Source organism: Tauraco erythrolophus, chromosome 2 (assembly GCF_009769465.1).
Source record: "Tauraco erythrolophus isolate bTauEry1 chromosome 2, bTauEry1.pri, whole genome shotgun sequence".
Classification (NCBI taxonomy): domain Eukaryota; kingdom Metazoa; phylum Chordata; class Aves; order Musophagiformes; family Musophagidae; genus Tauraco; species Tauraco erythrolophus.
The window spans coordinates 59,596,237-59,614,917 of NC_141466.1; the positions used below are offsets into that span (position 1 = coordinate 59,596,237).

The following is an 18,681-nucleotide window of genomic DNA, read 5'->3' on the forward strand; positions in this document are numbered from 1 at the left end:
GGGACCGATACTGTTAAACATCTTCATTAATGACCCAGAGGGTGGGACAGAATGCACCCTCAGGAATTTTGCAGATGATACCAAACTGGGAGAAGTTGTTAGTGCATCAGATGGTTGTGCTGCCATTCTGAGGTACCTTGACAAACTGAGAACTGGACAGACAAGAATCTGTACTGGTTTTGGCCAAAACCAGATGTGGCATAAAAAAATGATGCAGTATTTCACAACTGTGCATCCACCTGACTGGCACTGTGTTTTTCACAGAAATATATTCTTGAGAAGCAAATGTGGGAGGGGGAAGAGAGATCATTTCATATGAAGAATTTATGTTCTACTTTGTTTAGTAACAAATTCAGAGTAAATATAAGGACCCAAGTCATCTTATATACTACTTACATCTTACATCCAGTTTAAATTTAGCTGAAATACAACACACAAAGCAACACAGAAAAGACTTTTTGTTGCTTTGTAAATTTTAGTAGACATGGAAAATGTTAGATAATTTATCTGAGCTATGTGGTCTATTACATACCAGTAAATATTATCTTAGTAACTACCCTTTGTGACAGCCACTTAGTAGCAGCAGAAAGCTTGGAACTCATAAATTATGTTTCAAATCTATTCATTTGTTTGCAGTAGCAAATTCTAGTCTTTCAAATTCATACCAGCCTAAAACAATATTTTCTTCCACCACAAAACAAGTAAAATTTTAAGGGCTGTTCTGACCCAAACTAGCAGCACTCATTTATGCACATTTTGAAATGCTGTCATTATTAGGCTTAAATATTTATCATACTACAAACATGTATTCTTACATAATGATGAGCCAAAATAACAAGAAACACTGAAAAAATGGAGATCAATGACTTCGACGATTAGTCTATAAAGCTCTTCTTCTGAGAGCAATTCATTTGCACTTATCTTAAGATTAAATGAATCATCCTCTGGTGACCTTATTGATTATAAATGCAACCTGGGATGGCCACCATAGCCTAGGGTGACTAAGTGGAGATATAAAAGTCATAGAAGGGATTCATGCCACCTACTCTGTAAAGCAGCATCAACAATTTCCCCTGGTCAAGATGACAAGTGCCAAGAATTGTCAGAAAAACTCAGGAATTGTTTAAGTGACGTGAGGTTATATTGTTATGGCATACAAGTGAAATGTTTTAAATGCTTTTTAAATAAACTATAAACTGGATACATAAAGGTGAGCCTACTGTATCTCAGATCCAAAACTTTAAATGAGATACTTCTCAACCTGCTTATGTTTTCTCTAAATACAGAGAGCCTCAATGTTTACTGTACCAAATTTTTTTTATTATTTCAAACAAACTTCTGTACAAAAACATCATAGCAGGCAAAGAAATTCAGTGACTTCGGCAAACAGCACATGACAACTCGCAGAATGCTTTAAGGTCGACTTTTATTATACAAGTGACAAATAGCTTTCCTATGGGCTACTTAAAGACTTCATTGTTTGACAAATAATCGCAGGTAAAGCATGTATTAACTTCAGTTACCAAAGCTTAACAGAATGACCTGTCGTCCACCTAGATTTACCTAATACTGCAAGTGACTATGAACAAAACAGGATTTCCCCCAATATACATTTGTAAATGTCCCCCCATTAAAAATGGAGTTTGTAAACAGTGGATTTACTACTGTGAAAAAGCAGTGTGATCACTGCTTCCAGAAAAAGAAAAAAACTAGCGTGATTTCTAATTCTGTTCCTGACAACAACATAAGTGATCTGCTGCTACAACTGCAGACGTGTGACATGAACGCTGGAGTTGTGGTGCTGTCCAGTATCATGACATGTATAACGTTGGTGCCTACGGGTTCTGATCAGGCTTGAGGAGCCTCATAGTGGTAGTTCTGCTCAGAAATAAACTGTAAGGCAATTCCTACTCCAGAGAATTTATGATATTAATACTGTTTAAGGACTGAGTTCAACAACTGAATTTGTCACAGCACAGATGAATTTCAGCAGACTAAATGCATCTTCAAAGTCTGAACGTAATGTTTATAGAAGTGATGTGCATGAAAATTCCAGTGAGAGCACACAAGCTCTGATTTACGTACACAGGAATAAGCAAACACAAATCTGAATCTGTGCACAAAGACTGGAGTTTTCACACATACCTGCAAGCAAAGTACACAAAACCAAACACATTTTCAGAACGTGACCTCTGCAAGAATATGTACAGCAACTGCAGACCACCCAGAAGACACACTTAACAAGCACTTTGCTGCTTTTGGCAAAGTATTTCTATTCCATTTACTGGAAAAATTACTAGAAAGTAAGAACAAACAACTCAGCAAGGAACTCAACTCCTTGAAGTATCAATCACATCTCAAAAACCAATGAAGAGCAGTGAGCTGGTATTTCTGTGTTGACTCTGAATCATCTAATGAATAATACTATCAAGGAACTTGATGGAGTGCCTAAGAACAGCTCAGCTCTTAAAACTTATTTATATCATCCCTAGTTTGATGAGGCCAATTTGGAACACTACAGAAGTTTGCTGCTACAGAAGAGCGTTCTGCTTTATACCGGTTTATATCAGCAAAAAAATTACTTACTGGGTAGAGCTGTCTGAGAGATAATGTTCATCATGGTATATTTATACTGACAAATCCTTTCCAGTTAAGTCAAGGCATTAGTATTTTCCCCTTGCTTTCTAAAACTAATAAAATTATACAGAATTTTCAAATCCTTGCAACAGTCTTAAAGCACATTTTCTGTTTATTTATGTTGAATCTGAAAAAGGATATTAATTTCCTCAACTGTTGAAAGGTACAAGTTATACTTAATGAAAAAGGTAAAATGACCTCTTTGCAACACATTTTTGGATGTCAGCTAGCAGACAATCCTTAAAATTAGGTGGATCTCCACTTATTACAGGAAAGACAACATGTTTTATGAGAGTGATGAACATTCAGGTATTCTCCTATTCATTCAAGTTTGATGAGATCCTAAAATTAACTAACTAAAAAACTGTGCACATGTTCTTAAAACATATCCAATGAATTTTATTGTCTCTTATATTAACTTTCTCCTTCTTTAAAGTTCCTTTTCTGTGGTATCTTTGCTATTTTAGTTTATTTGATTTCCATTTTGTCTTCACTACTACTTACTTCTCTGATAGAGAAGGTGTGTAAGGATTAAAATGCACAGATAAACTGCCATAGCTGAAGTATCTAAGTAAAAAAGTATTTTAAAAGTCAAAAGATAAAGGCTAGCATAAAAACTTAGGCTGCACTATATAAAGTCAGTCAGGTTATGAACAGATTCATATATTTTAGCAATGTGAAGAAAATGGTTATGTAAATACACACAAGTATTAACATCAAACTGTATTAAATTATGTAAACATACACATCTTCTGTGACCAATACAAACATCTCCTTGTCTCAGGATACTACTGCAGCATAGCTCGAATTTGTTTTGAAGTAGATTCATCATTCAGGTGTTTTGTAGTGAACCTAGAAATTATAAGTTAAAACAGTATTTTATAAAATGAACACCAATTAGAAAAGTCTGAAAACTTCAGTGCCTGTTTTTGAAATTGGTGCAGTTCAATTACACAAAGGAGGAACTGACATGTTCCTCTAGTCTCTTATCACTGAAATTTAACTGCTAATAGTCTGGTGCTCTTATCTTCTAAATACTCCTTGCAATATTCACTGTTAACAGATGGAGAATTGTGGTTAAGTTCTGGCTAAATACAGTTTGCCATCCGTCTATGACCTTGTCATAATTTTGGGCTGAAATTATCTCTTTTTTCCCAGTTAAAAGCCTCAAAAGAAGTAAAAATCATAGAAAGACATAAGAAATAGGGTAAATACTCAAAGGACTTCGGAATCTAGATTGAATTTTGGCATAAGCTATAAGCCTAAGTTTCAGCAGCTTTCTCAAATATCCTGGGAGGACCGAAGAGCTTTAGTGTGTTTCTTTTCCATTTGAGCCCAAACATTCTCTGCTGCTTATAACTGTAGGGAGATCAATTATCACATAAGCTCAAAACACACCTGATACCTGTAGGATTTAACTCCACAGCAATTTTAATTCAAAAGACATGATAAACAAATATGGAGGCAGTTATGGCTGCAGCTCTCACTCTATCCAAGCATTCAAAAGCTAAAGAATTCAATACAGCTCTGAAAAACTTGGTACTAAGACTCCCTTTCTCAGCTTCAGAGAAGTGTCAGACCTTTGTGTCTTGCTCCCCAAGACAGCACCTTAAACACTTAGCTACAGCACTGGGATTTAGTTTGCTGTTTTCTTGAAGTTGTATCATTTAGCAAAATTTTAAAAAAAGCCTTATTAAAAGAGAAAGAGAGAAGGGAAGTATCAAGGGTTTGAGAAATAGAAATTCTACTCTTTGCTTCTAAAATGTCCTAGTTTTATTTTATACAACAAACCTTAGCTTAGATATATTGTTTACCTTTGATGTATTGTCTACCTTTTAGATGGCTAAGTTTTAGGCAGTAAAATGAACCTTAAGTGTCTCTGAAGAAGGACATTATGACTTCCAAGATTAATAGTCATTACTTATCAAAGTAACATGGAATATTACTTAAGAAAACCTCAGGTAATGAAGGCAAACCTGAAAGGACAATTTCCTTAAGAAATCAAGCTTCTAAGGTGAAAAGTCTTAAATATACAGAGATTGGGAGAAAAACAATGAGGAATTGTTAAGGCTGAATCAAACAATTCCACACATACCTGAGAGCATTCAGAAGTCCTTCCACAGTATCAGGTGGTTGTTCCTTTAAAACTTTTATGCATCCCTTCATCTGGGAACAGAAGCATGCCACTATTGAACAATAATATATGAATTGAACTAACTGAAAACAATGAAAAATTTCACCACAGACAGGCAGGTTTTTTTTCCTACTGACTGTTAACGCTGCTTTATACGACACAATACAGGCATTATAACTTACTAAAAAATATCTTAAGAACCTAACTTTTGAGAAAGCAACATCTACTTTAAAAAGTGTCTGTAGATAGTAAATTATATATCAAGTGCATATATTTTAACTTGCACGTGATTTTGTCAACTTAAAAAAAGAAGAGTTGATATAAGCTAAAAAAAGAGACATTTTGGAAGAGCGTTCCGTGTCATTGCTGTTAGCAACTATCAGAAGAGATGTTTCAACTTTGACTTTTGTTTTTATGCTTGCACACAAGGAAGTAATTTTCAGGATTCAGTTTTTAGTTGTAAACCTAACTGGTGATAACTTAAGATTTGTTTCATAACTAGTGGTTACAAATTTAATTTGAGAGAAGTAGTCCATGATGTTGATTTTAAACAACACATTAAATGAACATATTCGTGAAGACTGTAAAAAGCAGGCTGAAACTCAGTCCAAATTTACAACAGGGGAAATGAAGCAGAGAAAGCAGAGGGAGAACTCATTTGACCCACTATACAGACTCTCTATCTAGTCAATAGAGAGAAATAAGAAATTCCTCTAACCTATTCAGAATATACTTTCCTATATAATGAATCACACTTCAGAAGTACCTACTTCTTCCCATTGCTATGAAGACATTGAATAGATATCCAGAAACTAGTTAGATTAATTCCATCTTATTTAAAATGACAGATAAAGACATGGCAGAGTCAAGATTTGAACCTTCTAATTTTCTAAATCACATTACAGTTCTAAATGCACATGCCAGTATTTTCTTTGCAGCTAAAGAGCAACTCTGCCTTATTATGGAAGTGGATGAGGAAATACTAACTGAAGCCAGGGTCCATGTATTTGCCAATAATAATGATTTGGAAAATGTAGCTCAGCCTCCTGCACAATGACCAGACTAACAGTCACTGATCACTGCTCAGTTGGCTCATTTCCAGCTCGAAGATAAAACTAGCTTTGCAAATAGCAGATCACATGAAATTGTCAGGGTAGCAGCACGTGTTGTGAAATGACACAGCTACTCTTCCTGAACTAGACAAACTTAAGACTATATTCACATCACTCAGAACAGGTTTACGTGCCTCATCAGATCAGATCAGACAAACTCAAAGGGGATAAAAATTCAAACCATTCTTTCCCACTTTTGTTAGAATGAGAATCCCTAAAAGAGTCAAAAAAATGAAACTGTTAGAACAGCTAAGCTAGGAGCCTATAATTAACAGCTTGAAATACACTCTCCAGTCTTGAAACATAAGGAAAGGGTAATTTGTTCCACTGTCCGTGAAAGTCTCTTGAAATGGCTCCCAAGAAGTGACTAGTTTGGAGAAAAGAATAGTTTTTCCACAGTAAAACAAACTAATCATCTGAAATATTAGAAGATTGTTTTATTAGAGAAGAATCACTAAACTAATCAGGCGAATTAAGATTTGGGATCATGTACTCATTTTCAAAAACTGAGTCCTACATCCCCTGCCTTCCAGTTACACCTAGCTAACTTTCCCGTAAGATTACAGGGCTTCAGGACAAATGTGAGAAACAAAGTACAGACGTTGTATATTTGGTCCTATCAAAATTTTACTTGTGTTGTCTCTGTAGGCAAGAGACTGAATTAGCAGTCAGAAAGTCTGCATCCAATTCCCGGGCTCTATCTGCTGCATGACCTTGAGCAAATCAATTCACCTCTTTGTGACATATCTTTCCCTCTGTAAAAGAGACTCAAAGAGGAGATGTGGTAAAATACTGATATCTGCAGATGAAAAATGGTACCAAAGACGCAGTGCCATGGAGCGCAATACTATAATGTATATTTTATTTTCTTTTGAAGTAGGCTCTCTTGTAAAGGGAAAGAATTAGCATCTTTTTTCATGAATTACAGCTTATTTCTGCTGAAAGACATGGCACATGACATTTAGGTTTGTAAAAATATGTAGTAAAAATAAGAGTACTTTTTGAGTATGCTTGCAGTGTCTCAGATGAAAAAATAAGCTTTATTTCCCTGTGACTGGTCATGCCACAGCTACAACTGAAGGCTCATTATCAACATTAAGAGAAGATTTCAGTTCTGCTACTTCAGCTCTCAGACAAAGCAGAGACAATGTTGAATATCTGCTCATTTGCAATAAGACTACCGCCAAAGAGGGTTTTTTTAGCATAAATAAATTACATGATTAATAAAAAATTATGACCACAAAACTTATTCCAGGGTAAGTGTAATACAAAATTATTTTAGTGTAACCATACAGTTGGCAGGAAAACAGAGATAACTAAGACAAATGACTATCTGTGTCTAGAAGAAGATGCAAAGAAAAGACGACTGATTCTTATTTTAATTTCAAACAAGCTGATATATTAAAGTACGTAGGTGAAGATAAATTCTAAATTTTGCCGTTCAAAAGTAATTAAAATGATTTATACAAAGTCATAGCTTGTGCTGAAAAAAAAGCTGCAGACTAGTATTCTCAAACCTACAGAGTATTAAAGAAAAGTCACTCTTACATCAATCTTTGATGTCTTTGAGAAAGCTCCCACAGGATGAACGTGGTCATACAGAATAATAACTCCCACCATTACTCGCATGCAGAACATAAGGGTCTCTTCACTGGTGAATCTACTCCTGTACTCTCTGGAAAACGGAACAAAAGAAATAATCTTGACTTCTTATTGGACAATTTTTCAAACTAGATTATGAGCGCATGAAACCTGAACTAAAATTGTATTTTAAGGTTGAAGATGCATCTTAGTAACATTTTTAAAGATCTTTGAATTGCACAAGTCCTTGTTAGAAAGCAGACATGTAAACCCCTTCTAATAGCCCTTCGCAGCTCAGATCCTCACTTCGGCACATCGCCTGTGATGACGGCTTCACAGAAGACTTCCACAGTTCATGAAACATGATGGAAACTGATCATACTTGTTTCATCTTAGAAACACAACGTATTAGGATCTCAAGGGAAAGCTACTCCTTTTGCTTAAATTCCTACTTTGAAACTGTTAACATTTAAGTGGGATATAATTTCAGCAGCCAATTAAGTTCAGGGCTTCACCTAGGTGGACCATAGTCATTGCTGTCTCTCTGTCTTGTAAGTCCACAGCCAACTTCCAACAACCCAGGTTCACTGAGCATCTAAAATTTAGAGGCCTACTAGATAGGACTGGACTGAACTCATTCCAAAGAGTTTTTCTTTCACTTTTCAATTCCAAAATAAGAATAAGGATGGCACAGTAAAGATAGCCCATATTTGCTCTAATCCCTGAAACCATCATCAGGAAATGTAAAATGAAGTACAGTAAGGAAAAAACCAAAATCCTGAAAAACAGAAATTATCACAATTTTTCTAACAAATATTATTTTGAGTAGACAATACATAGATTTGTCTACTGTCATTCATTGTTTTACAATATAAAACTTGATCTTTTCACTTAGACATATAATTAAAAATACTAAAATCTGTACTGTAACATGAGTAGATTTAAAGGCTACAGATATTTTGATATGAAAATGCTTGACCATTCCACAATTAGAACAAAATATCAGATAATCTTCTAGTAGATAATTCTCAACTTTCTATTCCTCTGCTTTGTTCTTTTTCCAAAAAATGAGCTAACACATAAGGTACTTTACAAATACTACTTCTATGATGTCCCGGGATTGTGAGATGAGTCCTACCTCCTACGTACACTTCTCCAAACTTTTCATAAACAAACACAATAACCTCAGGAGTTCTACCCTTTAAAAGGCACCACGAACAAATGATTCAAAGACAGGAAGACTACCTTGACTCTATCTTGTACGCGTTTTCCACTCAAAGAGACCTCTAACCTAAAAAATACTCAACTAAATGCACAGCTAAACAATAGCAACCCCACTGGCTGTATCTACACTAGTAGATAGGAACACAGTAGTACAGTTCCCATACAGCTGAACTTTCTCATATCCAGAATAAGACAGCTGCATCCGAAAAAGATCTACTTCAATGATCCTCAAAACAGTCCCTGGATATCATTTGTGAAAGTACTGCTTGGAAGAGCCAAAATCTTGCCCCTAAGTGTGCTAATAACTGAGCAGCACAGGCAATCAAGAGACAGTAGCTGGCCTATGGCCCTGCCTAGGCAAGAAACTGAAGCCTATGTGCTTAAGATTACACTTTGTTTTAACCTTTTGTTGAAATACAGGCTGATCATGTAAGCTCTCCTGAACAAAACTCAGTGTTTATTCACGAAAAATATCATAAGGTGGTTAAAATAGGAGGCAAGGCTTTCTAATACCAGGTCATGCTTTGTGTACAAAAGTGATAACAACTACAGGCAAACATACAGGAATTTATTTGGAAAAAAAACTATGTCTACCCCAGGTGGCTACTTAAAACACAATACAAATACTCTCATACAAGAAAAGCAAGATTTAAGGTAAAACTTACGGTGTTTCCAACATGACTTTACATACACTAGCCATAGTACTTAGACAGTCCGTTGTATTTTCAATTGGTAGCGTTTTGTTCTAGAAGGATTAAAAACAGCCAATGTTGAGTAAACCATCTTGTAAAATTAAAACCAAGAATGCCCATGTAAGAACCTTTCTCCCCTTTACCTACTTCTGATACAAAATGTGTAGTTGCAGTACTGAGTGTTTTCAGCATTGGTGTGGCTTCTGCGTAAAACAGGGACATCCTATTGGCCATTTCATTGTTTACTTCATTCTCAATGTCTAGCTGATGAAAACATGCAAAAAAAAAAGTCAGTAAAACTCTTTAAAAAAATCTTGCCGGCAGCAAGAGAAAAATACAGTGCATGCTCATGTCAGCAAGCAGATTGTTGCATGAATAGTTCAACTCTAATCACTTCATCCGGACTGCTGATTAACTCTCGGTGTGAAGGTGAGAACATGACAGCTAGCGAATCAAAAGAAAAAACATTACCACAAATGGTATAAATGCATACTGATTAATATCTCAGTGTGAACAGCAGATCAGATTGTGTTTACTTACATGCATGTTGTTTATTCTGTTGCGACTTATTGTCCGCCTATAATAACTGAAGTCATTCTGAATTGCTGGGTTTCTCATCTTTGAGGAAGACAAATAGGAAATAATCAGTTTCAGTTCAAAATACATGGGAAAAATCAGCACGTATTAAAAGACTTATTAACCTTAAGTTCATCAAAACGAAGAGTAAAATGCAAGATTTCTGCAAACTCTTTCGCTAGAGCTTGTTCCCTTTCCAGGTGCTGAGTTGGAGTATAAGGCGGGCACGTCAACGACTCCAATAAGCTCTGCAGGGCTTTCTCTGAATAAAAATCAGAAGCACAAATTCTTTTCAGTCCACGTTATGACAAAGTTTTAAGTAAGTATCTTGTTTGAAGGAAATGAACCCTCTGAACATGCAGACCCTTAACAGAAATGCTTTTTCCTACTATTCTAAGGTGAGAAACATTAGTCAAGGCACCTGCCTCTTCAGGCTCTCTGCCTTTTTCTCTCCGTTTTGTATCCCTGAGCTCTTTTCCCTTTTTATCACCCTTTATCTGAGTTCCCTATCGAAAATTCTAGAGAAAGCATTTTTCTTGCATTCAGATATTCAACTCTTTCTCTTTCATCTTCCCCAATTAGCCTTCAGCTCAGTATACAGATCATTCTGGCATTTCTGTTACTAAAAGTGTGCTCTTAGGCACTGACAGCAATGTGATTCAGCTCCCATGGCTATAATTACTAGCATAAGTCAAAAAGTGAAAGACTTAGTAAGCGGGATGGTGTAGAACAATTCCCTTGCACTGGGAGCTCTCCCACTTCACACATACATTTTTGCACACTGGTTCTCTTCCAGAGTCCTAATTCAAGGACTGATTATATCATTTTTCGGGTTTGTAGGAATGACAAAGTCAGTGTAAAACATGCCCAACTTTGGATTTCCACCGTGTGAGAGAGTTTATCGATACCTTTCTGCCCCCATTATCCCTGTTTTCAAAAAGTCTCAAAATATTACGTTTGCATTCCTTTTAGAACTCTGAAGGATTCAAATTACAAAAAATAAATTGCATTAGTACAACATGGACCAGGGAAGTGCTGAAGAGTGGCAGGCACCAGAGAAAAACTTTACAGTTTTATCACTTTCTTTGCTTGTGCTCTATTTAGATAATACAGATTTATTTTAAGTGACAAACTAGCAAACGATGGTAATTTAGAAATCAAATTAAGATTAAAATATGCCTTGATAAATGTAATTGCAGTTAAATGTCTGTTGATATCAAACAGAAAGAACAATAACCCATTAAAAGTCTCTGGAAAAGAAATTTCCTATTTATTTATATATAAAACAGCCTAATAAACAGATATGCTAAAACAGGGCTCACCTAATCTGAGTGAAAACTCATAAAAGCGTTTCAGTCTTACGACCAGAGGACATACTGAATTCCATGCTTTTTCTTGCAACTGAATATCATTGGGATTTTGTATTGCCTGAAATGAAAATATTACTGTAAAGAACTGTGATATATGAATAATAAGCAAAAAGTGGCTTGGAAGTTTTCTACTACATTATTGTAGGAAGTACATATTGTAAACCATAGAACAATTATGAGAAATTACATTGCAAAGGAATAGGAAATTATTATGTCCAAAAAATACCATGTTTTCCACCTTCCCTCTCCCTCTGTAACACAGTGATTTAAAATCATTCATTCCAATGCACCACTGACATATAGAAATGTGTTTTAAAGCATTCTTTGGGGAGCAAAACTACTGCAGAATCAGCAGATAAGATCTTTTGTATGACTACTGGTTGCAGAAAGTGCCTTTTTTTTTTTAATGTTTTTGATGCTTCTGAAATCTTCAACACATTCAGGTTCTTATGTAACCAACAGCTCATGCTAACTAACCGTGAAGCTGATGCAGGAAAAGGTTTGGTCAGCTGAGAAAAATTTTAAGTTACAGTTCACAATTGTACTTAGGGACCAGCTTCACAGAAGAAGATGCCTGTAAAGTAGATGTAAGGTTATAATTTACTGTGGTTCATTATTGCACTTATGCAGAAGAACAACTATTTTCAACTTTTTTTATAGTGTAATTCCTGACATCTGAGTATTGTTTCTTCCATGTCCTCAAATTTGACTTCTACCATGAGATACATAAAATGAGATATATGAAATGGTGTTTCTCAAAGTGAAAAGTAATTACTAATAGTAAACCTAAAAGAAGTTCTAGCAGTCATCATTTCATGATTTCACATTAGGGCTTTATATTCATCATCATACATAATCTGTAACATCTTTTCTAAATACAATTTTAATGAAGATTTTAATATCGTTTCATAGAACGTGCTTGGATACAGAACAGAAGCAAGGAACACATTGAGTTTTGCTTGATTTTGCTTCCAAAGAACTGTCATTAACTTCAACAAACATACATCTCTAATTTCTTGTCCAGCTCCTTTGTAAGCCTGAAGGTCTGCAAGCATACTTTCCGAGTCCTGTAAAACTGCACTGATCTGATTCCATACCTCCCTTTCTCCATCTGTGGGCTGTGCATCTAAGAAACAGAAAAGCAAAATGCACAAAGTCAAAAGGTAGCTGCAATACAAATGGCAAGATTACTCAGTTCTACTTAACATTATATCCAGCTTGACTATGCGTAACTCCATTCTGATGTGTTTTTTTTAAAAATATACATACAATTATTCTGCACTGCCATTCTGCTAACATCCAAATTTCTGCTTTCTAGAGCAAGGAAGGAAAAACAGTACAGTTTTTGTATGCTCTGGCTCATAATGCCTCTTCTCAACACGTAGCATTTTAAAGTGAAGCAGTATTATAAAGCAATGTTATTAGAAAATAGGATAATGCATCAGTCCTTTAGTAAAAATGTCCCTCTCTTTCATGAGTTCGACAGCTCGAATATGAAGAAATGTTCACTTTTCTTGCAGCTTGGGGATAAAATCAGACCTTTTAGTGGATGGAACAGTGGGATATTACACCAATTTGACTTTCCTCCAGGCTTCCTTAACCAGGGTAATTTATTTCTCCTTTTGTAAAACACAGACATAGTACTGTTAAAAATAAACATTTTTCTTACGTATGTCAGAGATCATTCCTGTTCCTAAAATAAATTCAGCTCTGTCAATGATCAGTTTTCAGGATGGGAGTGACCCTGTAGACCTTTATTGTTCAGAGAAATGGCATTTGGAAGTAGATCAATTTTCCCATTCAAATCCCATCCAATGGGATTTTCAGAGCAATGTCCCACCAGGGAGTGATGTTATCCCTAGCACATCGACATGTTAGACAAGGTAGCGATCTTCTGCCTTTTTCTGCTTTAAAACATAAAGACGACTGGCACTGACTAAAGACTGGATGACCTATTTATAGAATTGTAGTCAATATTTGTAGAAACAATCACATTGTCCCAGCAGATGTCTGCAGAGACACAACTTTTTTTTTTTTCCCAATTTGTATTAGCTTGTAAAGATAGAATTTCAATTTTTATGGAAGGAAAAGTATACTTTGAAGGTAAATCTTAAGACTTAAGTACTACTTGTTTGAATTAAAAGCAATAAGATACCCTCAGTTCAAAACTCCCAATTAGGAGGAGCTACTGCACACATCTCTACATTAGTAGACAAGAAATATTAAAGATACTTTTTTCCATTTGGTCTTCTCACTCTCCTTGAGAAATGAGACAGTTTTCCACCCATATATCAGTACAGGATTCATTTCCCCACCCCCCATTAGAAACAAATGAGCTACTTCACCTTGGAGAGCAGGCATTCTCTCCATGACATTTCAGGTTAGGAAAATTTGTTTAAACGCGTCAAGTTTTAGAGGGAAAGTAGCACCAAAGGGAAAAACTATCTCAAACAGGAAAATCCCAGCTGGGACACGGCTATTGAACTGACCTATTAGTCACATTAAGTTTACAGTGTTACTGACTGGTTCTTTCCCCAAGCTGCAAGAAATCTCAGGTATACGCAGTAAGGTGTCTGTCACCTTGTGATAAAGAAACAAAATGGTAAATGCTTCTGAGTTTAACGAAGAAAGTGGTAATCCTGCTAAACAGTTACATACCATAGAAAAACAGAGTAGGGGGAAGGTAGGAGTCACCTATAAATCAATATCTATATTTTAACAGTTAAATAAAAGTTAAATAAAATAACATTTTCAGTGACTATTAAGTCACAAAAGAGAATAAGTAATTTATTAATACAGTTCATAAGTGTAAAATTTGCATGTTCAGATCACCTGAAGCACGGGTTGGTTAATAAGGTACTTCTGTGCTACTTTTTATAATTTATTAGCTTTAAAAATAATAGCCTCTAAAAGAAATGTAAACACTACGGAACTTAAAAATGGCCTTTATTAACATCCTTTATTGCTAATCTTTTTCAAATTTTCCCAATTCATCTTTTGGAAGTTGGGGGAAGGTTTAATGTTTGAAACTCATTGAGCTTTCTGTAGTATCCCAGCACCTGGGGAAATAGAGGCAGGAGGAAGGTGGGTGGGTGGAAGAGGGAAAGAAAGGGAAGGGTGAAGAAGAGGGCTGCAAAGGCTACAGAGCAACAGGCTTAGCTTGCATTTGCAGAAGCGGCTTGTATTTATGCTGAAAGTGTTTAGCTTAAAAATAAAGGTAGGGAGGATGATTCAGGCTTTTTTAAAAAAAAGCATGCATCTTACTTATGAAATATATGTTATGCAAACAGATGTTCTGATAAGACCATGCCCATGTTTCAAAAGGGATTTTACATTAAAATCTTGCCAGAAATGGTCAGCTAAAACACCTGTAATCGATCACTTTGAAAAAGATTTCATCTTGCTGTCAACACAAATAATAATAATAGCAACAACAACTGAAAGGAAGACATACTTCTTCATGACAGATTTTGACCTTTAAAATTAGTTTTCTACTCCAACAATACCAAAGCTTGTTTCTCTGTTGTGAGTAAAAAAATGCCATTCTGAATCACAGTGTAGAATCACTGCTTGGCAGTGCTCACCTCTTATCTCCATACCACTAGAGAACCAGCACGTTTAAGCAATTTGAGCCCATTTGTAAATAAAAACATAGTCACTATGCTTTTATTAGTCCGCTAAAAACATAGCGGACTAATCCGCATTAATCTAAATAAGAAGTTACCATAATCACTGGATTTACTGCATTTCAAGTCTGAGTTTTCAGAGTACTCATCATTAGCATTCAGAGTACACTGTCTTTAATAAGACGAAATAGGAAACCCTTTCACCACACTCTGCCCAAATGTTTCTAATGTGAACCCTATACCTGACAACTAAATTAATCCTCTATCAGATTAATTCAAGAGCCATTCCAGGCTGGACTCTTCCATATACAGATTTTACCAGTAAGTTATCATTTAAAAAGCAAAATTTTAGCTCTGGAGAGAAATACAATTGCATTGGCTCCATCAGAAATAACCAGGATATGATAATTCATCCATTCATTCATCCATGAACAAATGCTCTCTTTCATCCTTACACATGGTCTATTTCATCTTTTGTATGGGGCTTCAGACTTCATTAAAAGAAGGGGGAAAGCTAGACCAACTACAATCCATTTGTGGACGCATTAAATGTTTCAGGTGCATTGTGAGGTGCAAAGGTAGAATCATCATTCTCTTCTTACAAAAATAGTTGTCGTTTGTTTCAAAAAAAAACCCCTAACAGTGCAAAGTATCTACCTCATTCTTCACCAAGGGTGCATTACAAAAACCATAGAAACTATGTCAGAGAAGATTAAATATAAAAAGAATAGATAGGAAAACTTTACCAATACAAAATCCAGTATGACAATTTCTCAGTAATTATTTTTTATGAAGACATAACAAGACAGTACTAAAAGAAGCGCTTCCAACCCACACACCCTTTTTCTGTATCTGAAATGCAGACCAAAATCACAGAACTTCATTCTGCCCAGTCAAACTGACCGCAGGTTAAGAGGATTCCCACTGAAGCAGGTTAGTGCCTACGTTTCAGTGAATGCGGAATCATATCTGTCAAAAAACCATCAGACCCTTCTGGCCTTGGCAGCCTGGCAAAAGAATAGTGAGTAAAACAAGATGTCTTTCAGGCTCCGCTTTCATCTCTTCTTGCCTTGTTCCCTGCTGAAGGTGGTCAATAATTCCACCAGCCGCTGACAGCCAGTTAGAGAGCAGTACATATATTTTACTGTATAATGCTGAAGTCCTATTTCAGGTTTGTCACCATGACAATGATTTTTCCCATTCCAAGCCAGGACAAAGTTAGATGAAAAGCTAGTTTATGTCCTTGGAAAAGACAAAAGGTATGACAACTACAGCGACTAATGCTTTTTAGAGGGTATCAAAACTTGCTGTACTCCATAGATTAAAAAGAATAGCATTAGGTGGAAACAGTATCCTATCCAGTCTATGCTGGATTTTTGAATTTCATCCTTTCTAAACTTGCTTGAACAAAGTGAAACTCCCAAAATCGTTAACACTTCCTATGGGTACAGTGCTGTGCCAGGGATATCAGTGCCAGGCTCCAGCTCCATGGCAGATGTGGAGCAGACAGCCTCTCTCCGACTGAGCTGTAGCTTCTTGCTTGGGGCACTCTCTGCAGCACGGGAGACAAGAGTTTAACCTCCCTGCAGCCTGGATACAGATTACATCTCCAGCCTTGCTGCTTGTGGAGCAAGCAATATTAATTAATATCCTATTACACAAAAAGTGGGCAGTTGCTCTGCTGCCAGATCTGTTCTAATAATAGGCATTTTTAATCATACATGAACATTGATAACTGAAAATTTCATTAATCTTTCAGGGAATGGGAGGGGGAATCCTGGAAAATAAGTGACCTTGATTCTTGGCAGGGGGGTGGGATTAAATTAGGATCACATAATGAGCCCATGTAGCTAACATTTAGGAAAAAAGGGGAACCCTGCTCAAGTTAAGGTTAGAGAGTTTGGTCTTATAAAAGGTATTTGTATCTGAAGAAAGAATGTCAGTTAAGGACACCTCCTCCCAATAATCTATAAGTTTTAGTCTTTGAGGTTCAAAACAAATTGTTGTTACCTCACCCTTCAAATTATTTCCAAGAAGTCATGTGGAATTATTTGTTTACTTTGCCTGAAAAAGGCCCTCTATGAGCAGCAGTAATTTGACAATAAATTTTCTGCAAAAAAGAGCGCTCGTAACTGCTATGGAAAGAGTCTCAAATACCAAGAATCCATTTACCTGTGCCTAATTTAAACAAGGTCAACATCTAAAGAACAAAACAGTTCTTGAACTGACAAAAGCCATTTCAAGAGAATTCGCTCTATGGGCTCGTGAAATCCTGAAATCCACAGACTCTCAAGATTTGCCATGCTCTCACTCTTCCTAACATTATTTCTGAGTTATTAAGGAATTAAGGCAAAGTAAGTTGTATATAATCAATTTCAATATGTAGCAGTTTGAATAAAAATACCCACATCAAGATACAAGTGTATAACAGCAGTATGGTTCACTTTCCAGGAATGGAGAGATTGTTTTTCTTTACGTAAACCTTTCAATAGACATTAAAAGAAGTAATTTGGCTGAATGCATATAGTCTGCATTTCACCTCCAAGAAAAGGCTTTTTCACCTGCGTAGGAGAACACCACTCTCCATATCACTGGCTGAGGTTACAGAAGTTTCCATTTGTCCCTGTTTGCTTTCAAGGCTGGACTGAATGGATCTTCAAATTGCTTCTCCTTGCACAGCTCCAGAGTAACTGCCTAACTCTAAAATGATTACCAGAGAGCATACAGAACTGCTTTTGCTACACAACATTAACAGAAATTAATCCTGGATTCAAGCTTTTTCAAGTATGACCACGGAATTATGAAACTTGGTTTCCAGTTTGGAATCAAGAATAATGCTAGTAAAAGGTGTCATAAAAATTGCAACTGATGATATAGAAAGGGGGAAAAAGATGATTTCAAACAATTTTTTTTTCAGTCTAAAATTTTCTGATGAAAATTAAAATAGTTATTTAAAGAAAAAAATGGAAGGTGAAATTTTGAAACATACAATTTTCTTCTTCTTTCATGATTCTTTCCGATTTTCAAATACAGCTCAAGGCAGAATTTGAATTAGGTGAGAAAACCTTATTTTTCCAAATGTTTCTGGTTTTATCTGTTCATTTTTCAAGACCTCAAGAATTGCATAGAAGAGATGTATTGGAGGGACTAACACTAAATATGAAAAGAACAAGTCGGTGAAAAATATGTAAGAGAAAAGTGAGAATCCAATTGATGAAGAGCAACTTAATAACCAAGTATACTTAAAAAAAACCCCCAAACCTCATAATGTTATTTTTGAAAAGATGCAATACAAGATGTCCTCCCCAAAATTTTCTTCAAAACATAGAATTCTGCCCTGGAGAACAATAATTCACAAGAAAATAAATTTCTATTGCACAGAACAACTCAACGTTACAACACATTGCCTATAAAATGCGTACAAATTAAGGATAATAAAGGGAAAACAATAAAAGAAAAAGCTACTATGCTGACTGTACTGTGTAGCTTCAAGGCTGACCTAAGATATCAAAACCTGTACAAGTGCTTGCCATCCTCCCCTGCATTTCTGTTCCCATTCACATGTCATTGCTGGGGCTCTTCCAACCATGCCATCATCCACATCACCCTGATCTGACTGGAAGAGTATTTAGTAGGTGGGGCAAAGAGACAAAGCGGTAGTTTGGTGAAGTTTTTTTGAACAGCTAGTTCTTATCAAATTCATTTTTCCACATAGCTATCTGTATTGAT

General features: G+C 35.9%; 1 protein-coding gene across 2 annotated transcripts in view; it reads right to left on the reverse strand.

Moving 5' to 3' along the window:
• Positions 1 to 3,017: 3,017 nt before the first annotated feature.
• CYRIA (CYFIP related Rac1 interactor A) overlaps positions 3,018 to 18,681 on the reverse strand; it is a 37,778-nt gene continuing 22,114 nt past the window's right edge. For both annotated transcript variants that reach the window (XM_086608400.1, XM_009986461.2), the window contains 9 exons: positions 12,331 to 12,452; positions 11,279 to 11,384; positions 10,082 to 10,218; positions 9,921 to 9,998; positions 9,528 to 9,644; positions 9,354 to 9,433; positions 7,432 to 7,558; positions 4,733 to 4,803; positions 3,018 to 3,489 (listed from right to left, as the gene is read on the reverse strand). In XM_086608400.1, coding sequence (XP_086464526.1) covers positions 3,426 to 3,489; positions 4,733 to 4,803; positions 7,432 to 7,558; positions 9,354 to 9,433; positions 9,528 to 9,644; positions 9,921 to 9,998; positions 10,082 to 10,218; positions 11,279 to 11,384; positions 12,331 to 12,452 — 902 coding nt within the window. In that variant the 3' untranslated portion in view covers positions 3,018 to 3,425. The remainder of the gene's footprint in view (positions 3,490 to 4,732; positions 4,804 to 7,431; positions 7,559 to 9,353; positions 9,434 to 9,527; positions 9,645 to 9,920; positions 9,999 to 10,081; positions 10,219 to 11,278; positions 11,385 to 12,330; positions 12,453 to 18,681) is intronic.